At 56.9% G+C, this 14728-nt stretch overlaps 1 protein-coding gene across 1 annotated transcript; it reads left to right on the top strand.

Annotated features, from left to right (window-relative positions):
- Window positions 1–5418: 5418 nt before the first annotated feature.
- NEUROD2 (neuronal differentiation 2) lies at window positions 5419–9612 on the top strand. Its single transcript, XM_059379289.1, has 2 exons — window positions 5419–5589; window positions 6742–9612. Exon 2 carries the CDS (start codon window positions 6747–6749, stop codon window positions 7896–7898), a length of 1152 nt encoding a protein of 383 aa, XP_059235272.1. The 5' UTR covers window positions 5419–5589; window positions 6742–6746; the 3' UTR covers window positions 7899–9612.
- The last annotated feature ends 5116 nt before the right edge of the window (window positions 9613–14728 follow it).

The raw sequence follows: 14728 nt of genomic DNA on the forward strand, positions 1-14728 counted from the left end.
GGTGGACAGGGGAGGGGAGGGGCTCTGAGCTTGCTGAGAGGTTTGGGGTATAAGGCTGGAGTAAGGGGATCTGTACTGGGCAGGGACCACTCGGGGGTGGGGGCGGGCTCTGTGGGTCCCTGTGGCCTCAGAACCAGAGCTTGGTGCCCAGTGAACTGAAGCCAAACACTCCTAGGCTCAGCCTCACCCCCCATGCCCTGTCTCTGACGGCCACTTCAGGGGAAAACTGTGACCCCCTATCTCAAGTCCAGCATCCCAGACTGAAATTTGTGCAAAAGGCTGGAGGAAGGGCCAGGGAGTTCTGAGCTTCACCAGGGACCCTGGCCCTTACTGCTTGAGAAGATTCTCTGCAGAAAGGCTCCAGCACCCTCCCGCTTTCTCCGCCAGGCACTGATGCAACAAGCACATATCGACCGCCAACTCAGTACAGCCCGTGAGAAGCGCGAGACTGCTGGGATATAAAACAAGTAGCTACCACAGTCAAGTCAGGGAGACCTGAGTAAATGGATCCTCCCAACAGAGGGTGGGAAGTATTGAAGTGGCCCTGCCCAGGAAGTGTCTGGGAAGGCTCCCAGGAGGAGGTGTCCATCCAAGAACCAACCTTGTGAGGAATGGAGGAAAGTTTGATGAAAGGGAGAATCAGAGACCAGTGTCCATCAAGGAAGCAGCTCTTATGAGAACAGGGTTCAGAAGGCAGGAGTCAAAGGTTATGGAGCAAAGGCTGCTCTGCTCTTGGAGCAAGGAAACAATCCTGAAGGGACTGGCTTTTCAGGAGAATGAGAAGGTCTCCCACCCCATCACCCTTTGTCCAGGGCAGGGTGGGGAGGGGGGAGGGTGCAGCAGGGTTCTGCTCCAAGACTCTCAGCATCATGCCTTGTCCCTTGCGTGCGTGCCCACCCAGCTCTGGGTGCGGCCTAGGCCCTGATGGGAACCCAGGGCGCAGGCGAAGGAGAATCTGCTGGTGAGCTAGAGGTCAGGACAGGAGGTCAGCGCGGAGGAGGGGGGCTACACCTCACTGGTCCTCCCCTTCCCCCTCCCCCGTGGCACCACAAGGCACGCAGCCGCATATCACCCGTGCCAGCCCTCACCTCCCGGCAACGTCGCCGCATTCTCAGCCACGCCATCTGGCGTGCCCGCCGCTCCCCAGAACACTGCGGCGGGCGGGGGAGGGGGCAGCGGGGCAGGTGCCCACCCCAGAGCCAGGAAGAAGTGGCAGGTCCCCCTCCCCCAAAGCCCTTTTGGACTTGAGGTGGGGCAGGGAGCTGGGGAAGAGGGTGGCAGGTGCTCTTATGCTTCAGGAGGAAGCTTCGAGCATCCTAAGCTGATGGAACAGGCGCCGTCTGGGCAGTGCCAGCCTGCCCCCTCCCCTTCCTCCTCCCCCCACAGCACAGCTCATGCCAGCAGCACGGGCCCTCAGAGGATCTCCAAATTCCTGCCTGTCCCCTTAGACTGGAGGTGGGGGTGAGGGGAACAGGCTGCCCCCTCCTCACCATGTTCCCACCCTCGTTCTCCACCTGCCTGCCCACCTCAGTGGAGGGCCGCCCTAGGACATGGCTTTAGATGGCTTCGGCCAGAAAAGGGACCCCTGGGTTCTAATCCACCTGCTCCCTATGGCTTGGCACTCTGGTGGGAAATCAAGTCTCCTGCTCCAGCACACTTGCCCCCACCAGTCTTATTTGGGGCATGGTGGTGGCGGCGGGGCGGCAGTGGCTGGCTGGGTGTCCTTCTGGGTGTCAGAATGGAGTGGAGCCTTTACACGTCTGTGTGTATGTCTTTACCTTGGGGGAGCAGGGGGTGTAATGAGAGCAGTTTTACAGAACTGTCCCCTGAGCCAGATTCCCCTAGACTGCTCAGGAATGACCTGTCCCCTCCCTCTCCCTCTCTCTGCCTGCCTCCCCCCTGCCCCCCATCAGGACCTAAGCCTGCACAAAATGGCCGCCACCCCTCTGAGGCAGCCATTTTAGGTGCCCAGACTGTGGCCTCCCTTGGGATGGGGCTATGTCTCCATGGGAACCTCAGACCCTCAGCTCCCAGCTCCCTCCATGGGGGTGGGCAGCAGAAAGGGAGTCTTAGAGGTCTGGCTGAGGTACCCACCATTCCCCTTTCCCTCTCAGAGACCCAGAGGGGACTAGGCCCCTCACCAACTCCCTTCCCCCAATGCCAGGGGGAGGAACAGATGGCATCTCTGGGTGTCCTTCTCCTTCCGTCTCCTTCCTTCCATTTCTGGCTCTTTCTGTCTCTCCGTTACTGCATCTCCGCATCTCTGGGTGAACAGAGAGAAGCATGTATGTCCCTGTATGTTCATGCTTGCTCGTGTGGATGTGGACACGTGTGTGTTGTACCTCTTCCAAGCCTATGTCTGGGGCTGGCCCATCCCACACCTCCCTCTGTTCCAATTTTCCCCTGTTTTTTATTGTATCTTCTAAAAAAAAAGTTGAAACGTGTCGAGTGAGAAAAACTTGTTCCATTTTTCTGAAGGAAGAAAAGACAGGGGCAGGAAACAGACCTAGAGGGATGAAGTTGCCCCTACCCTCCAGTGTGCCCACCCCCCACCCCCAGACCTCCTCCTGTCGGGGGAGGCTGAGAGGGCCTTCTCTGACCCAGAGAGCTGAGGTCATTCTTGAGAGGAGACCAGGAGAGATGGAGTGACTTCCCAAAGGCCCCCTTATCCTGAACAAGGTATGGCTTCCCACCCTGAGCAGAAGGCAAAGGTGGCAGGGGTCTACAAGACCCCTGGTGGCTTAACCCCTCTCTCAGTGTCCAGAGGAGAAAGCAGAGGGGGTCTCTCTCCCCCAAGGAAGTATTCATTCACTTGCTCATCCGTTCATTCTCCCATCAATTCAACAAAAACTCAATTCCTGTATAGACAAAGCATCCTCAATGTGTGTGTGGGTATGTGTAAGAAATTAATATGGTTGAGCACGTTACAGTTTACAAAGGGCTTTAATAAAAATAAGAGATATTGTTAATTGTTTATCGAATGCTCACGATATTGCTGGCCCTGTGCTACCTCATTATAGGTATTATCCCATTTAGTACTGACAGCAGCTCTACGAGGTGCAGTATTATTATCCCCATTTTACAGATGGAGAAATCAAGACTGAGAGACAGTGTGCAACCTGCTTCCGGTAGTTAGCATTCTTGGGTGCTAGTAAGTGGGGTTGGGCAGAAATCAGAGCCCAAAGTGTGTGAATGTAACCAAAATGTCACATGGCTCAGGGGCCTTGAGGAGAAGGACTCCATGTCAGGATTGAAGACCTCACCCTCGGTAAAGCGACAGCAAAGATTTTGAGGCTGTGCTCACATTTGGAGAGGGGCTGGGTGGCATTCCTGAGTCTCTGCCCCACCTGAGGCCTATCCTTTGGCCTCTCCCTCTGGCCATGCCCAGAGCACCCTAGGCCATCAGCCAGAGGTAGGATTCTACCTTCCCAGACCTAAGGTCCACACATGAATGGTGGAGAACTTAGCATTGGCCTCTCAGCCTTGGTTGACCACTGAGGCAGATTGTGAGGTTGTGGAAGGAGCACTTGGCTGGGAGTTAGGCCCCCTACGTTCTATGTCTGGTTCTGCTCTCCATTAGTGTGTTCCTGGGCAAGACAGTCCCCCTCTGGGCCACAGGAAAAAAACAAGTTGGGGCTATTCATTCGGAGGCTCTTTTCAGTTCCTGGCCAACTATCCCTGGGAGCCTCAGACCGTACCAGCCCCCCTTCTCCAAGGCCTCCTTAGCCATCTTATGTGCCTTGATCCAAAACCTAATTCATTCTACCAAGGACCAAATCCTTGTCTTACCAGCCCAAGGTCCCCTTTGGAGGCTCCCTATGGGAGAAAAATGGTCCCTGCCCAGACTGAGAGCAAAGCCCTGCCTTGCTGTCATTGCGTCACCACAGCGATTGGCACACAGTTGACATCAAAGTGTGTGTGCTGAAGATAGAACTGAAGTTGTCTGTGTAAGCTAGAGGCTGGGGAGGGACTGGAAATGGGGGTCTGAAACACACAAATGCTGAATCGGGGTGTGGGCAAGGGTCTTTCTCACCTGGTTGTAATTACCTGCTCACACTCATGGATCTGTCTGAGTCAGGATGTCTCTCCACTTTCTGCACTGCGGGGTGAGGAACAGGGGTGTGTGTGTGTGTGTGTGCGTCGCGCGCGCACGCGCGCGTGTATCAAGCTACCTCCCTCAACTTGTGCCATTTGCATCTGTGTCTGGCCCAGTGAGAGAGCTGAAAGGTGAGCTGTAAGAGAAAACAGCAATTTTCTACCTTCTCTATCAAGACACCTGTCTGACCCACCTCCCCTTTGTCCCTCTCAAGCCCACTGGAGTTGGCTTCAGTATTTTCAGTATTTTTTGTAGGGGGAAGAGAATGCTGAGTCTTCTCCAAGAACTTCAGGCAATTTCCAGCCCAGCCCCCTCCTCCTCCCTTCAATAAGTCAGAAGACCAGGAGAGGAAGCCACTGGTGGGAAGGTTGCTTGTCTAGCAGGGGGAGGGGGTTGGGGGTGGCGATGAGAGATTTCTGGTTAGGAATCCAGACTGAGACCCTCTCCCTCACTCCCAGTGGGGGGTGCATAGGCTTAGGGTTATTCCAGAGGCTCTTCTCCACCCCCACCTCAGCATACATATGCCCCCAAACACCTAAGGAAATCTCTCCCATAGGCTGACTCCACAGATATACACACATGTCCCCACAGACACACACGCCCATGCAGAAGCACAGACATCCAGGCAAGTCTTTCCTTTTCTCTGTCTTTCCCTTGGTTTGAATTTCGTTCAGCCACATATGTTGTGTGTGCGTGAGGGTGGGTGGGGGAGGGGCAGACAGGGATGAGGGATGGCATGGTGCCAACATCTACCTATGGGGTTGGGCCAGGGACGCCCCCCACGCCCACCCTGGGAGGGGGCCTCAGCTGTCCCTTTGTGGCTGAGGAGATCCTCCTGCGGAGTGGGGGCAAGCATAGAGGTCCCTTCTCCAGACCTGAGGATTTGGTCCCTGACCCACCTTTGGGGGCCTGCAAGGGAGGAAATGGACAGAGCAGGACCCTGGAAAGAGCATAGAATTGGGGGCCACCATACCCCCCCCCAATTTCCAGGCTTGCCACCCCATTGTTCCCATGTGGGGGGCTCTACAATCGAGGGGGGCAACTCCTCCCACCTCCCTTTCAATCCCTGCTTTCCCTGCGTTGGGCGGGGAGGGGAGGGCGGCAGAGATATTTATTTATTTCCTTTATTTATTTAATTTTTTTTTTGGAGTAGAGAGTGACAGATGGCGGCGGGTCCCGGGGGAGCCGGCTCTCCCCCAATGCAGACGCATGCCAATCACCGTCTCTCATGTGATAGCTGCTGCCCGTGACGTGCCAAGCCCATATGGCCTGGCATAGAGGCTGGTACCCCGCCTGGTAGAGATGCCACACTCGCTCCGCGGTTCGCATGGCGCTCTGAAGACGCCGGCGCCCGCCGCCTTGAGGAGCCGCTGCCCCCGCTCCCTGAAGATGGGGGAACAATGAAATAAGCGAGAAGATTCCTCTTCTCCCCCCTCTCTCTCTTGCCCCCCTCCCCCCCCTCCCCTCCCCTCTCCCCTTGACTCCTCTCCGAGGTAAGTTGTCCGAAAGGGAGCTGGATCTGACCCGCCGGGTGGGGGGGTGGGGGAGGGCGGCTGCTTCGGCCGACTAGCGGGTCCCCAAATCCCCCCTTCCTGGGAGGATGCCCCTTCATAGGGTGGGTATCAGAGGTGTCCTGGGTTCCCTCTCCCCTAGGGGTTGCAGCTCAGGGGGCTGCGGAGGGAGGTGTCTCTGCCTGCGATGGGTTTGGGGAGAAAAGCAGGATTATGGGGGGGCAATGAAGAGACTGAGATGGGGACCCCCCCATGGTTGTCCCAGAGGAACCTGCGACCTTTCCTTACCACCAAAAAAAAAAAAAAAAAAAAGGAAAAGAAAAAAGAAAAAAAAAAGCAAACAAATTTGATTCTTCTCCCTCATCAACCCCGAAATACAACGAGATCTGAAGAGTCGTGAAGGAGGGAGGCAGTTTGAAGGGGGGAAAGGGGTCCCTGACCGCAGGAGAGACGGACAGGGCTCGCTTCTCTCCGTCTCCTCCCCACGCCCGGGTTCCTAGGTCCTCACCTCCCGGAGCCGGCTCGGGGAGCTGGGGACGCCACGGCTAGAAGAGACGATCCTCCCGCCTCTGGAATTGGGGCTGCGGGGGTGGGGGCCGAGCCGAGGGCGGCGCGCGGCCAAGTTGCAAATTGGATTAGGGAGCGTGGGGGTGAGAGCCGCGGGAGGGGTGGGGGAGCCGGGCCGGGGGGCCCGGGCAGCCAGAGCCGCGGAGCGGGGCAGCTGTCCCCACCCGCGGCCGCCCAGGCTTCCTCCACCGCCAGAGGAGAACCGGCGTTCAGAGCGAGCGTGCCGCCTCCCCCGGCGAAGATGTCGCTTTCCTAAAGCCCTATTCGGTCCCTGCCCTGACCCTGAGAAGCCCCGAGCGCGGGCAGCGGCCCCTCATTCAGGCAAGGGGCGGAGCCGGGGCCCAGCGCTGGGGAGAGGGCCTGGGCCGAGATCCCGGGCGGGCCGCCGGGGCAGGGCTGGGCCAGCTCTGGGCGGGGCAGGCGGAGGAGGTGGGCATCCCGGGCCCCTTGGGCAGGAATCCACACCGGACTCGGGGGTGGAGGCAGGTTGGGGGAGGGGGGCGGCGTGACCCCAGCGCGCCCCTCACTCAGTGCTGTCTCCCCTTCCCGCCCGCGGGGCGCCCTCAGGCACCATGCTGACCCGCCTGTTCAGCGAGCCCGGTCTCCTCTCGGACGTGCCCAAGTTCGCCAGCTGGGGCGACGGCGACGACGACGAGCCGAGGAGCGACAAGGGCGACGCGCCGCCGCCGCCGCCGCCGCCTCCGCCGGGGCCCGGGGCTCCGGGGCCCGCCCGGGCTGCCAAGCCAGTTCCTCTCCGTGCAGACGAGGTGCCGGAGGCCGCGCTGGCCGAGGTCAAGGAGGAAGGCGAGCTGGGGGGCGAGGAGGAGGAGGAAGAGGAAGAGGAGGAAGGGCTGGACGAGGCAGAGGGCGAGCGGCCCAAGAAGCGCGGGCCCAAGAAGCGCAAGATGACCAAGGCGCGCCTGGAGCGCTCCAAGCTGCGGCGGCAGAAGGCAAACGCGCGGGAGCGCAACCGCATGCACGACCTGAACGCGGCGCTGGACAACCTGCGGAAGGTGGTGCCCTGCTACTCCAAGACGCAGAAGCTGTCCAAGATCGAGACCTTGCGCCTGGCCAAGAACTACATCTGGGCGCTCTCGGAGATCCTGCGCTCCGGCAAGCGGCCCGACCTGGTGTCCTACGTGCAGACGCTGTGCAAGGGTCTGTCGCAGCCCACCACCAACCTGGTGGCCGGCTGCCTGCAGCTCAACTCGCGCAACTTCCTCACGGAGCAGGGCGCCGACGGCACGGGCCGCTTCCACGGCTCGGGTGGCCCGTTCGCCATGCACCCCTACCCGTACCCGTGCTCGCGCCTGGCGGGCGCACAGTGCCAGGCGGCGGGCGGCCTGGGCGGCGGAGCGGCGCACGCCCTGCGGACCCACGGCTACTGCGCCGCCTACGAGACGCTGTATGCGGCTGCGGGCGGCGGCGGCGCGAGCCCGGACTACAACAGCTCCGAGTACGAGGGCCCGCTAAGCCCCCCGCTCTGTCTCAATGGCAACTTCTCACTCAAGCAGGACTCGTCGCCCGACCACGAGAAGAGCTACCATTATTCTATGCACTACTCGGCGCTGCCCGGCTCGCGGCCCACGGGCCACGGGCTGGTCTTCGGCTCGTCGGCTGTGCGCGGGGGCGTCCACTCGGAGAATCTCTTGTCTTACGATATGCACCTTCACCACGACCGGGGCCCCATGTACGAGGAGCTCAATGCGTTTTTCCATAACTGAGACCTCGCGCCTGCCCCTTTCTTTTTCTTTTGCCTTTGCCCGCACCCCTGCCCCCAGACCCCCTCCCAGCGCAAGGGGACCCCCACCTATCCTGGCGCCGGGCGCGGGGAGCGGGCCGCCGGTACTGACCCTCTCTTGGGCAGGGCAGTCCTCTTACCTGTGGGTGGCCCGTCCCAGGGGCCTCGCTTCCCCCAGGGGACTCGCCTTCTCTCTCCCCAAGGGGTTTCCTCCTCTTTCCCAGGGGTGGTTCTCCAGGGACCCATCTTTGGGCACTCCCTGGAGACCACTCCACATTTCCTAATCCCTACACCTAGGTTTCCTCCTCCCCTTCCCCCCTGCAGGCCCAAAGGCATTGGCAAGGGGGCAGCTGAGCTGTGGGATACTGTTTTCCCCCTATTGTTGTGTCGTCGTCGTTATTATTATTATTATCATCATCGTTATTATTATCATTATTATTATTATTATTATAACAGACACCGAGCTGCCGAGGCAGAAAGGAGCCGGGCGCCCCCTCTTTCTTGAAGAGGGCATAAGTCAGGGCGCCTGAGTCTGGACCTGGAACGCCCTCGCCCCAACCCCTAGTCTCAGCGTTTTGTGAGTTTAATTTTGGCGGGAGGAAGTGTGGATTGAGAGGAAAGAGAGAGGCCAAGACAATTTGTAACTAGAATCCGTTTTTCCCTTTTCCTTTTTTTAAACAAACATACAAAAAAAAAAAAAAAAAAAAAAAGCTGAGAGGCGACGGAGGCCGAACGCAGAGTCCGGATCGGAGAGAAAACGCAGTAAGAACTTTTAGAAGCAATAAAAGGCAAAAAATACTACTACCAATAATAAAAAGACACAAATATCTATGCAAGGAGGTTCTGACAGAGCCTAGCGGCCCGGCCCGGCCCCGGGATGCCCCTCCCGGCCCGCGGGCCGCGCCGCCCAAGCGCGGATCTGTGCACTTTGGTGAAATGGGGGCCGGCGCCGCCCCCTCCCCTCCCCAGGTTCTTACAATCAGTGACTCGGAGATTTGGGGCCCCAGTGCCACTGCCCTCCCCCGCCCCGTCCCCATTGTGCGTCATGCTGTTTTTTAAAAACCTGTTTCCAAATTTGTATGGAATGGCAAACTGTTGGGGGGGTCGGTTTGGGGAGGGAGGGTTTGCATGAGAGACACACACACGCACACCACACCGCACGCACACGCAAGGCCCCGCGCGGGCGTCTGGGGGCAGAGGGAAGAGAGTTCGCCGAACCCTCGCTCCCCGCAGGCAATCCTCATCCCGGGTTGAGGGTGGAGACCAAGACCTAGGGCCAGCCCCGCCCCTGCCCAAATGTGCCTCGGTGGGCGCAAGGCGCCCGGCGATTTCCGGTGGCTGGAGAGGTTTTTTTGTTGGTTTTTTTTGTTTTTGTTTTTGTTTTTGTTTTGTCTGAGGCGTCCTCTTGGCTCTGGCTAGCAGGTGGGCAGGGAGAGGGCTGAGGGCTCTTTCTGGAAGTTTCCCAGAGAAAGGGGCAAAAGGAGAACATCTCCCCACCGGAGGCAGGAGATCAGGCATCCAAACACACGATGCAAAAAATGCAAACCCACAGGCGACACACCCACACACTTACCCACACACTCACACGCAATTTTACCTTCCTCTTGTAGAGAAGATGAAACTCCCGTCGGACACCCGAAGTGCATTGCGTGTTTCTGTTCAGTTTAATGACGATTAATAAATATTTATGTAAATGAGATGCAAAGCCGGACCCGGTTTCTCACGGTGGCCTCATTTCATTTGGGGGACTGAGCTGGGGCTCTGGGGGATGAAGACACAGAGTCGAGTGACTGTATAGAGGCCGAGTACAGTTACCCTAGACATTGCCGGGTGGGATTTCCACCTTATAACCTCGCTCACACCGGTCCACTGGGCATCAAAACAGCTACACTCACTGCCCTCCCAGACCTTATACAGACTCACACACACTCCTAGCACAAAGCGTTGCACTAATCTCCTTACACTCCTTCAGTTCCCAAACATGCACATGCACCTCCTTTGAGAACAAAATATCTTTTCATCACTTAAAAAACGACCCAGTTGGGAGCAGCCAGTCTTTTTACAACCCTCTGTTCGCTGTTGCAAAAAATAAGTGCATAGAGATAAAGAGACAACCATTTGAACCAGATGGGGATATTTTTAAATAAAAAAAATTATAAGGTTATGAGGATGAACTATTAAAGCAGGAAGTCTTTTTGGTTTTAAATTTGTGTTTCAGTGGACTCAGGGGAATCAGCCCTTTTTAGTCTCAGGAAGGCTGATATCTGTAGTAGTGTTGGCAAGGTTGCAGGTGTTCCCAGAGCTAGAGGAGGGGTCAGAATCGAGGTGCCCACCTGGAAGAATGGAGCTTGAGGTCGCCATGCGTTTCCCCTGACAGGACAGCAGGAAACCCCTGGTCCATACCTAGACAGCTTCCGTTCTGCCTGGTGCAGCTCCAGACAGAGGGACGCCTTCAGTCTAGGAAGGTAGAAGAAGGACACCGCAGCAGAGCTTGCTCTGCCCAGAATTCTCTTTCTCTGAGCCTCAGGGACATAGGCATCTCTGAACTGACTTCCCTGAAAGGACCTTCCCTTAGACACCGGTGCCCACTGGACCCCTGGAATACTTGGAAAGGGGGGTCTAAATCCCAAAGACCACCATCCCAAAGCCTGAACATGGTTAGGAATACCGAAACTGAACTGTTACTGACACGGCTTACTTAAATTATTTTAAACATACACAAATACTGTTGCTTGTTTTAGGGCTGAAATGGGGGGGGGTGCTGTTGGGGCTGGAGCTTGTGGTCAGGCATGCTAAGGCTTTTAAAGATTGGATTCCAGGCCCCCAAATGAGAGCACCCTGACAAAATCTGGAAAGGAGAAGGTAGTTGAAGAAGGAAGCCTTAGATGTGAAAGGGTAGATTGGATTATACTGTCTGACCTTCAGCTCAGCGCCCCCCTTAAGTGACCACTTAAGTGGGAACGATGCCCTCTCTCCTCCACCGCAGGACTCGTGCTGGTGGAGGAGTCTGGGGCCTTGGAGCTGTCCGCTCCCAGGTGCTGACTCTCGTCCAGTCTTGAGCGTTCTGGTCGCAGAGGAACGCTGCTTAAGCCGCACAGTGAGAGGCCCTTTCCGACACCTGACACCTGCCTAGTTTTCAGAGAATTTCACTGGAATCTTCTCAAAATTTCATTCTAGAATTCTTACAGGATCATATCTCTAAAGTGAGATTAAGAACTGCCTCCTTCCACCTAGGATTCACTTCTCTTAGTGGTCTAAGAGAATTTAATAAAACTCTGAATCATCCCTATTCTTGGGAGAAAGGACTTGACCCACCTTTCTCCCCCACTTCTCAAATGGTGTATGAAGCTAGGCGCAAATCCCAGACTCAAATCTGGAGCCTGGTCTGCTCATGGCATGGGACAGGCCTGGCAGGGACAACTAGAGAGAAAAGGAACTCGGCACCCATCCCAAGGCCTGAGTCTTATCCTGCCCTGGAAACAAGGTTAATTGGGTTTCTCTCCCACTCAGCCTGTTTCCTAGAACGCATTCTGAAGTCCCGGGCTGGGTAGCATCCAGGTGGCTTGGGGCCGGAAGCAAAAGACCCCTCCACGTGGCTTCCCTGGCCAGATCACAGACTCCTACGTTTCCCTCTTCCGGCTACTCCACGCGGCACAATTCGACTTTTGAAGCTGGATTCCAGATCCTTTGGAAAGATGTTGATGACTCTCCAGCCACCGCGTCTGTGGTCATTTTGGGCTGGGGGGTGCTGGGGGTGTCCCATTTGGGGCGGGGATCTGGAGCACCGCTGCTTCCCGTGAATTCCAGCAGCTACCTGAGCTATCCCTTTCCCATTTCCTGACCCTTCCCCCACACTCCCTGCACTCTGGCTGTGCTCTATCCTCCCATCACCCTCCTCTCCAACACTCAACTTCCCCGGTGAGATAGCGAGATGAGCAGGAGAAGAAGATGCATGAGGACACCCGGCCCCAAGCTCCCCCTCACAGGTCGTTTCCTCTCACTGGCTCTCCTGCTTGCACGCACACACAGAGAGAAGCTCCAGGAACAGAAGGAGGTGGGGGGGGGGTGCGGGGCGGAGAAAGCTAAAAGGGGCCAGAACAGTGGGAGGGAGGGGGCAAGGGGAGAAGTCGAAGAGAGGACGCCCTTCTTGCCCTAGGTTGAGCAGCGGGATCTCCAAGCACGCACTAGCAGGCATAGCTCAACCCCTGGACTGCGGAACCTGAAGGCTGGCCCCAGGATCAATCTGGAGGGTGTCTTCCCCTTGATTTTCCCACCCTTATCCAAAGTCAAGCATTTGGAAATGACAGGGCAACAGAGAAGTTTCTGAGTGCAGGCCATTTGTCCATGGGGGAAAGTGAGGAAAAGGCTCGTTTTTTGTCTTCTCTGTTTAACCAGACATAATCTGGACCATGAGCCCCTGATGCCCAGTGAACCCCCAGCTCTCATTTTGTCACCTGGTGGGACAGTCCAATAAACCATTGAGTACAGTCCAGGGAAACTAAACCCCATGGGAGTCAACAACAGGGAACCCCTCACACCCCCTAGACTCCATCAGGTCGTGTTTGTTTCTCTCTGTTTTATGGGGAAGTCCGTGGCTGCAAGGATCTCCCACAGAGGTCAGTTATTTCATTCCCTCTTGGATGACCTTTGCTTTCTCCTCTTCCCCAGAATCTTAAATTTGAAGTTGCCTGCTCCTTGGAGAAATCCGTTGATCTGAGGGGACATTGAGACTGAGGGATAATTCTAGATTCCACGGTTTAGTTCTTAAGGGAGGTGGGAAGAAAGGGACAGCGTGGGCCGGGCCTGACCAGTGTTGGTCTCCACCTCCACTCCCAGGCTCCGCATGTTACAGCAAGGGTCAAACCAGGACTCCTCCACACTTGACCTGCTCCTATGTGTTCAAAGGAGAAATCTGCTTTTTGTGAGATGTGGAAAGGGGAAGAAGGGTCTCAGCTGTCACAACAGACTTCCCAGCTCACAGCCCAAGACATTGTCACTTTTCTTTCTTTAGGGCTGGGACATGAAGGCACTGGCCACGGACCAGAAAGGACCTTAAGAAACCTGGAAACCCTGCTCCCCTCCCAAATCCTGAATCAGCCTCTTTCCTCTCTGTCCTGCCTCTTGAAAAATTCTGGACAAAGTTGTGCTGGGTGGGAAGTGGTAAGAAAGGCACAGACCTGGGAAGGGTTGGGCTGCCCTCTGAAACTTTCTCCATCTTAAAGCACTGAAATAGGAGCAGCCTGCCCACGGAGGGCCAACAGGAGAACGCTGAGAGGAAGTCTGGGCTCGCAGGCAGGAAGGCAACCAGTTTCTCAGGGGGCCATGCCAGGGACTGGGGGGGACTTAGACCCCCCACTCCGTGTGAGGAGAACCTGCGGTGCTCACAAAGGAAAGAACAAGGGATCCCCTAGACACTGGCTGTGCCAAGAAAGCTGGGGTCCTGCGTTGGGTGGAGCTGCTGCCCAGATGTGCACCAGGGTGTGGCTCTGGCGCTGGAAACTCTGATCGCCTGTTCCCGCACAGGAGCAGGGTTCCATACACGGAGTGTTTGCCCGGTGTGCTGTTATTCAAACCTTTCTCTCCACCTCGGTATTCGTCTCATTCCTTTTTTTGGAATTAATTGAATTAGAAACCGGTCTTTCCGGGGCGCTTCCACCTCCCGCCCGAGGCTGCGCTGGCCAGGAGGCCAAGGCAGCCAGGTCAGGTCCCGCCGGGACGAAGGAGCCCCCAAGCCCCTTTGGGGACCCGCGTGCCAGTTCCTACCCTCAGCCAAGTCTTCGCCAAGGGCACAGCTGGGCGGGGTCTGGGCAGTCCGCCCGGCTTGGGACATCTGTTCTCGCCAGAGTCGCATTAAAGGCAAGGGGTGGGGGTGGGGGGCTCAGAACCAACCTCTCAATTGAGCCGATGCCTGCTTTCTGGACCGCAGGCGGAGGCAGTGGGGAACACCCGACTCGCGTAGTTTTCTCTTTCCCCTCGGGAAAAGCGAGAGAATTGGTATGGGGGAAAGTGGGGGCTTTCTCCCTTGCCTCCGTCTCTCCTGCCTAACAATCAGATGCCACATCGGACCTCACTCCTGGAGGGGAACAGGGTCCTCCTGCCCCGCGGGAGCTGCCCCGGAGCCTCCGGAGGCACTGGCGCCCAGGATACCTCGGAGGCTTCGGGCCGGCGGGAAACGGTACGGATCCCGCTTGCAGCGAACTCGCGCTCGGCTGGGCTCGGAGGCCGAGGCGGGGGCGCCGCGCAGGGGAAGAGTTAAACACAACTCAATTAAAACTTCGAAAACATTTGGATTTATATTGGGGGGAGGGCGGTGCTTTTTTAAAAAACCTGAGAAGGACCACAAAGCCCTTAAGCAAAAACAAACCAAAATCCTTAACTACTGATCATTTTGCAGAAAAAGAAACATCCCTCAGACACTTCTCCTTTGGTGCCACCACGGAAGAGCTCCCGCCTGGCCAAGACCAGCGCCTGGACACCCCTTCACCACCCCAGTGCCCTGGCGCTGAGCCCAGGTCGCTCCTTGCCCACCCTTTGCTCCCGTGTTGGTGCCAGTCTGTGCCACTCAGCCGGTGCCCGGTGCCCGGTGCCAGGCGCGGGGGGAAGGCGGGGCGGAGCCGAGGCTCCAGCTTAAATTCCATGGCATCTGTTCATTATTATACAGTGAGGATTTTTATATGGACAGCTAAATTAAAGACAGATTTTTGCCAGAATTGCAGATCCCATAAAAATGATGACACAGGATGGGGGCTTTTTCTTTTTTAAAAAAAAGAAAGAAAGATTTAAAAAACACAACCCAACAAACCACAAGCCGAA

This window comes from Mustela nigripes, chromosome 16 (assembly GCF_022355385.1).
Source record: "Mustela nigripes isolate SB6536 chromosome 16, MUSNIG.SB6536, whole genome shotgun sequence".
Lineage (NCBI taxonomy): Eukaryota > Metazoa > Chordata > Mammalia > Carnivora > Mustelidae > Mustela > Mustela nigripes.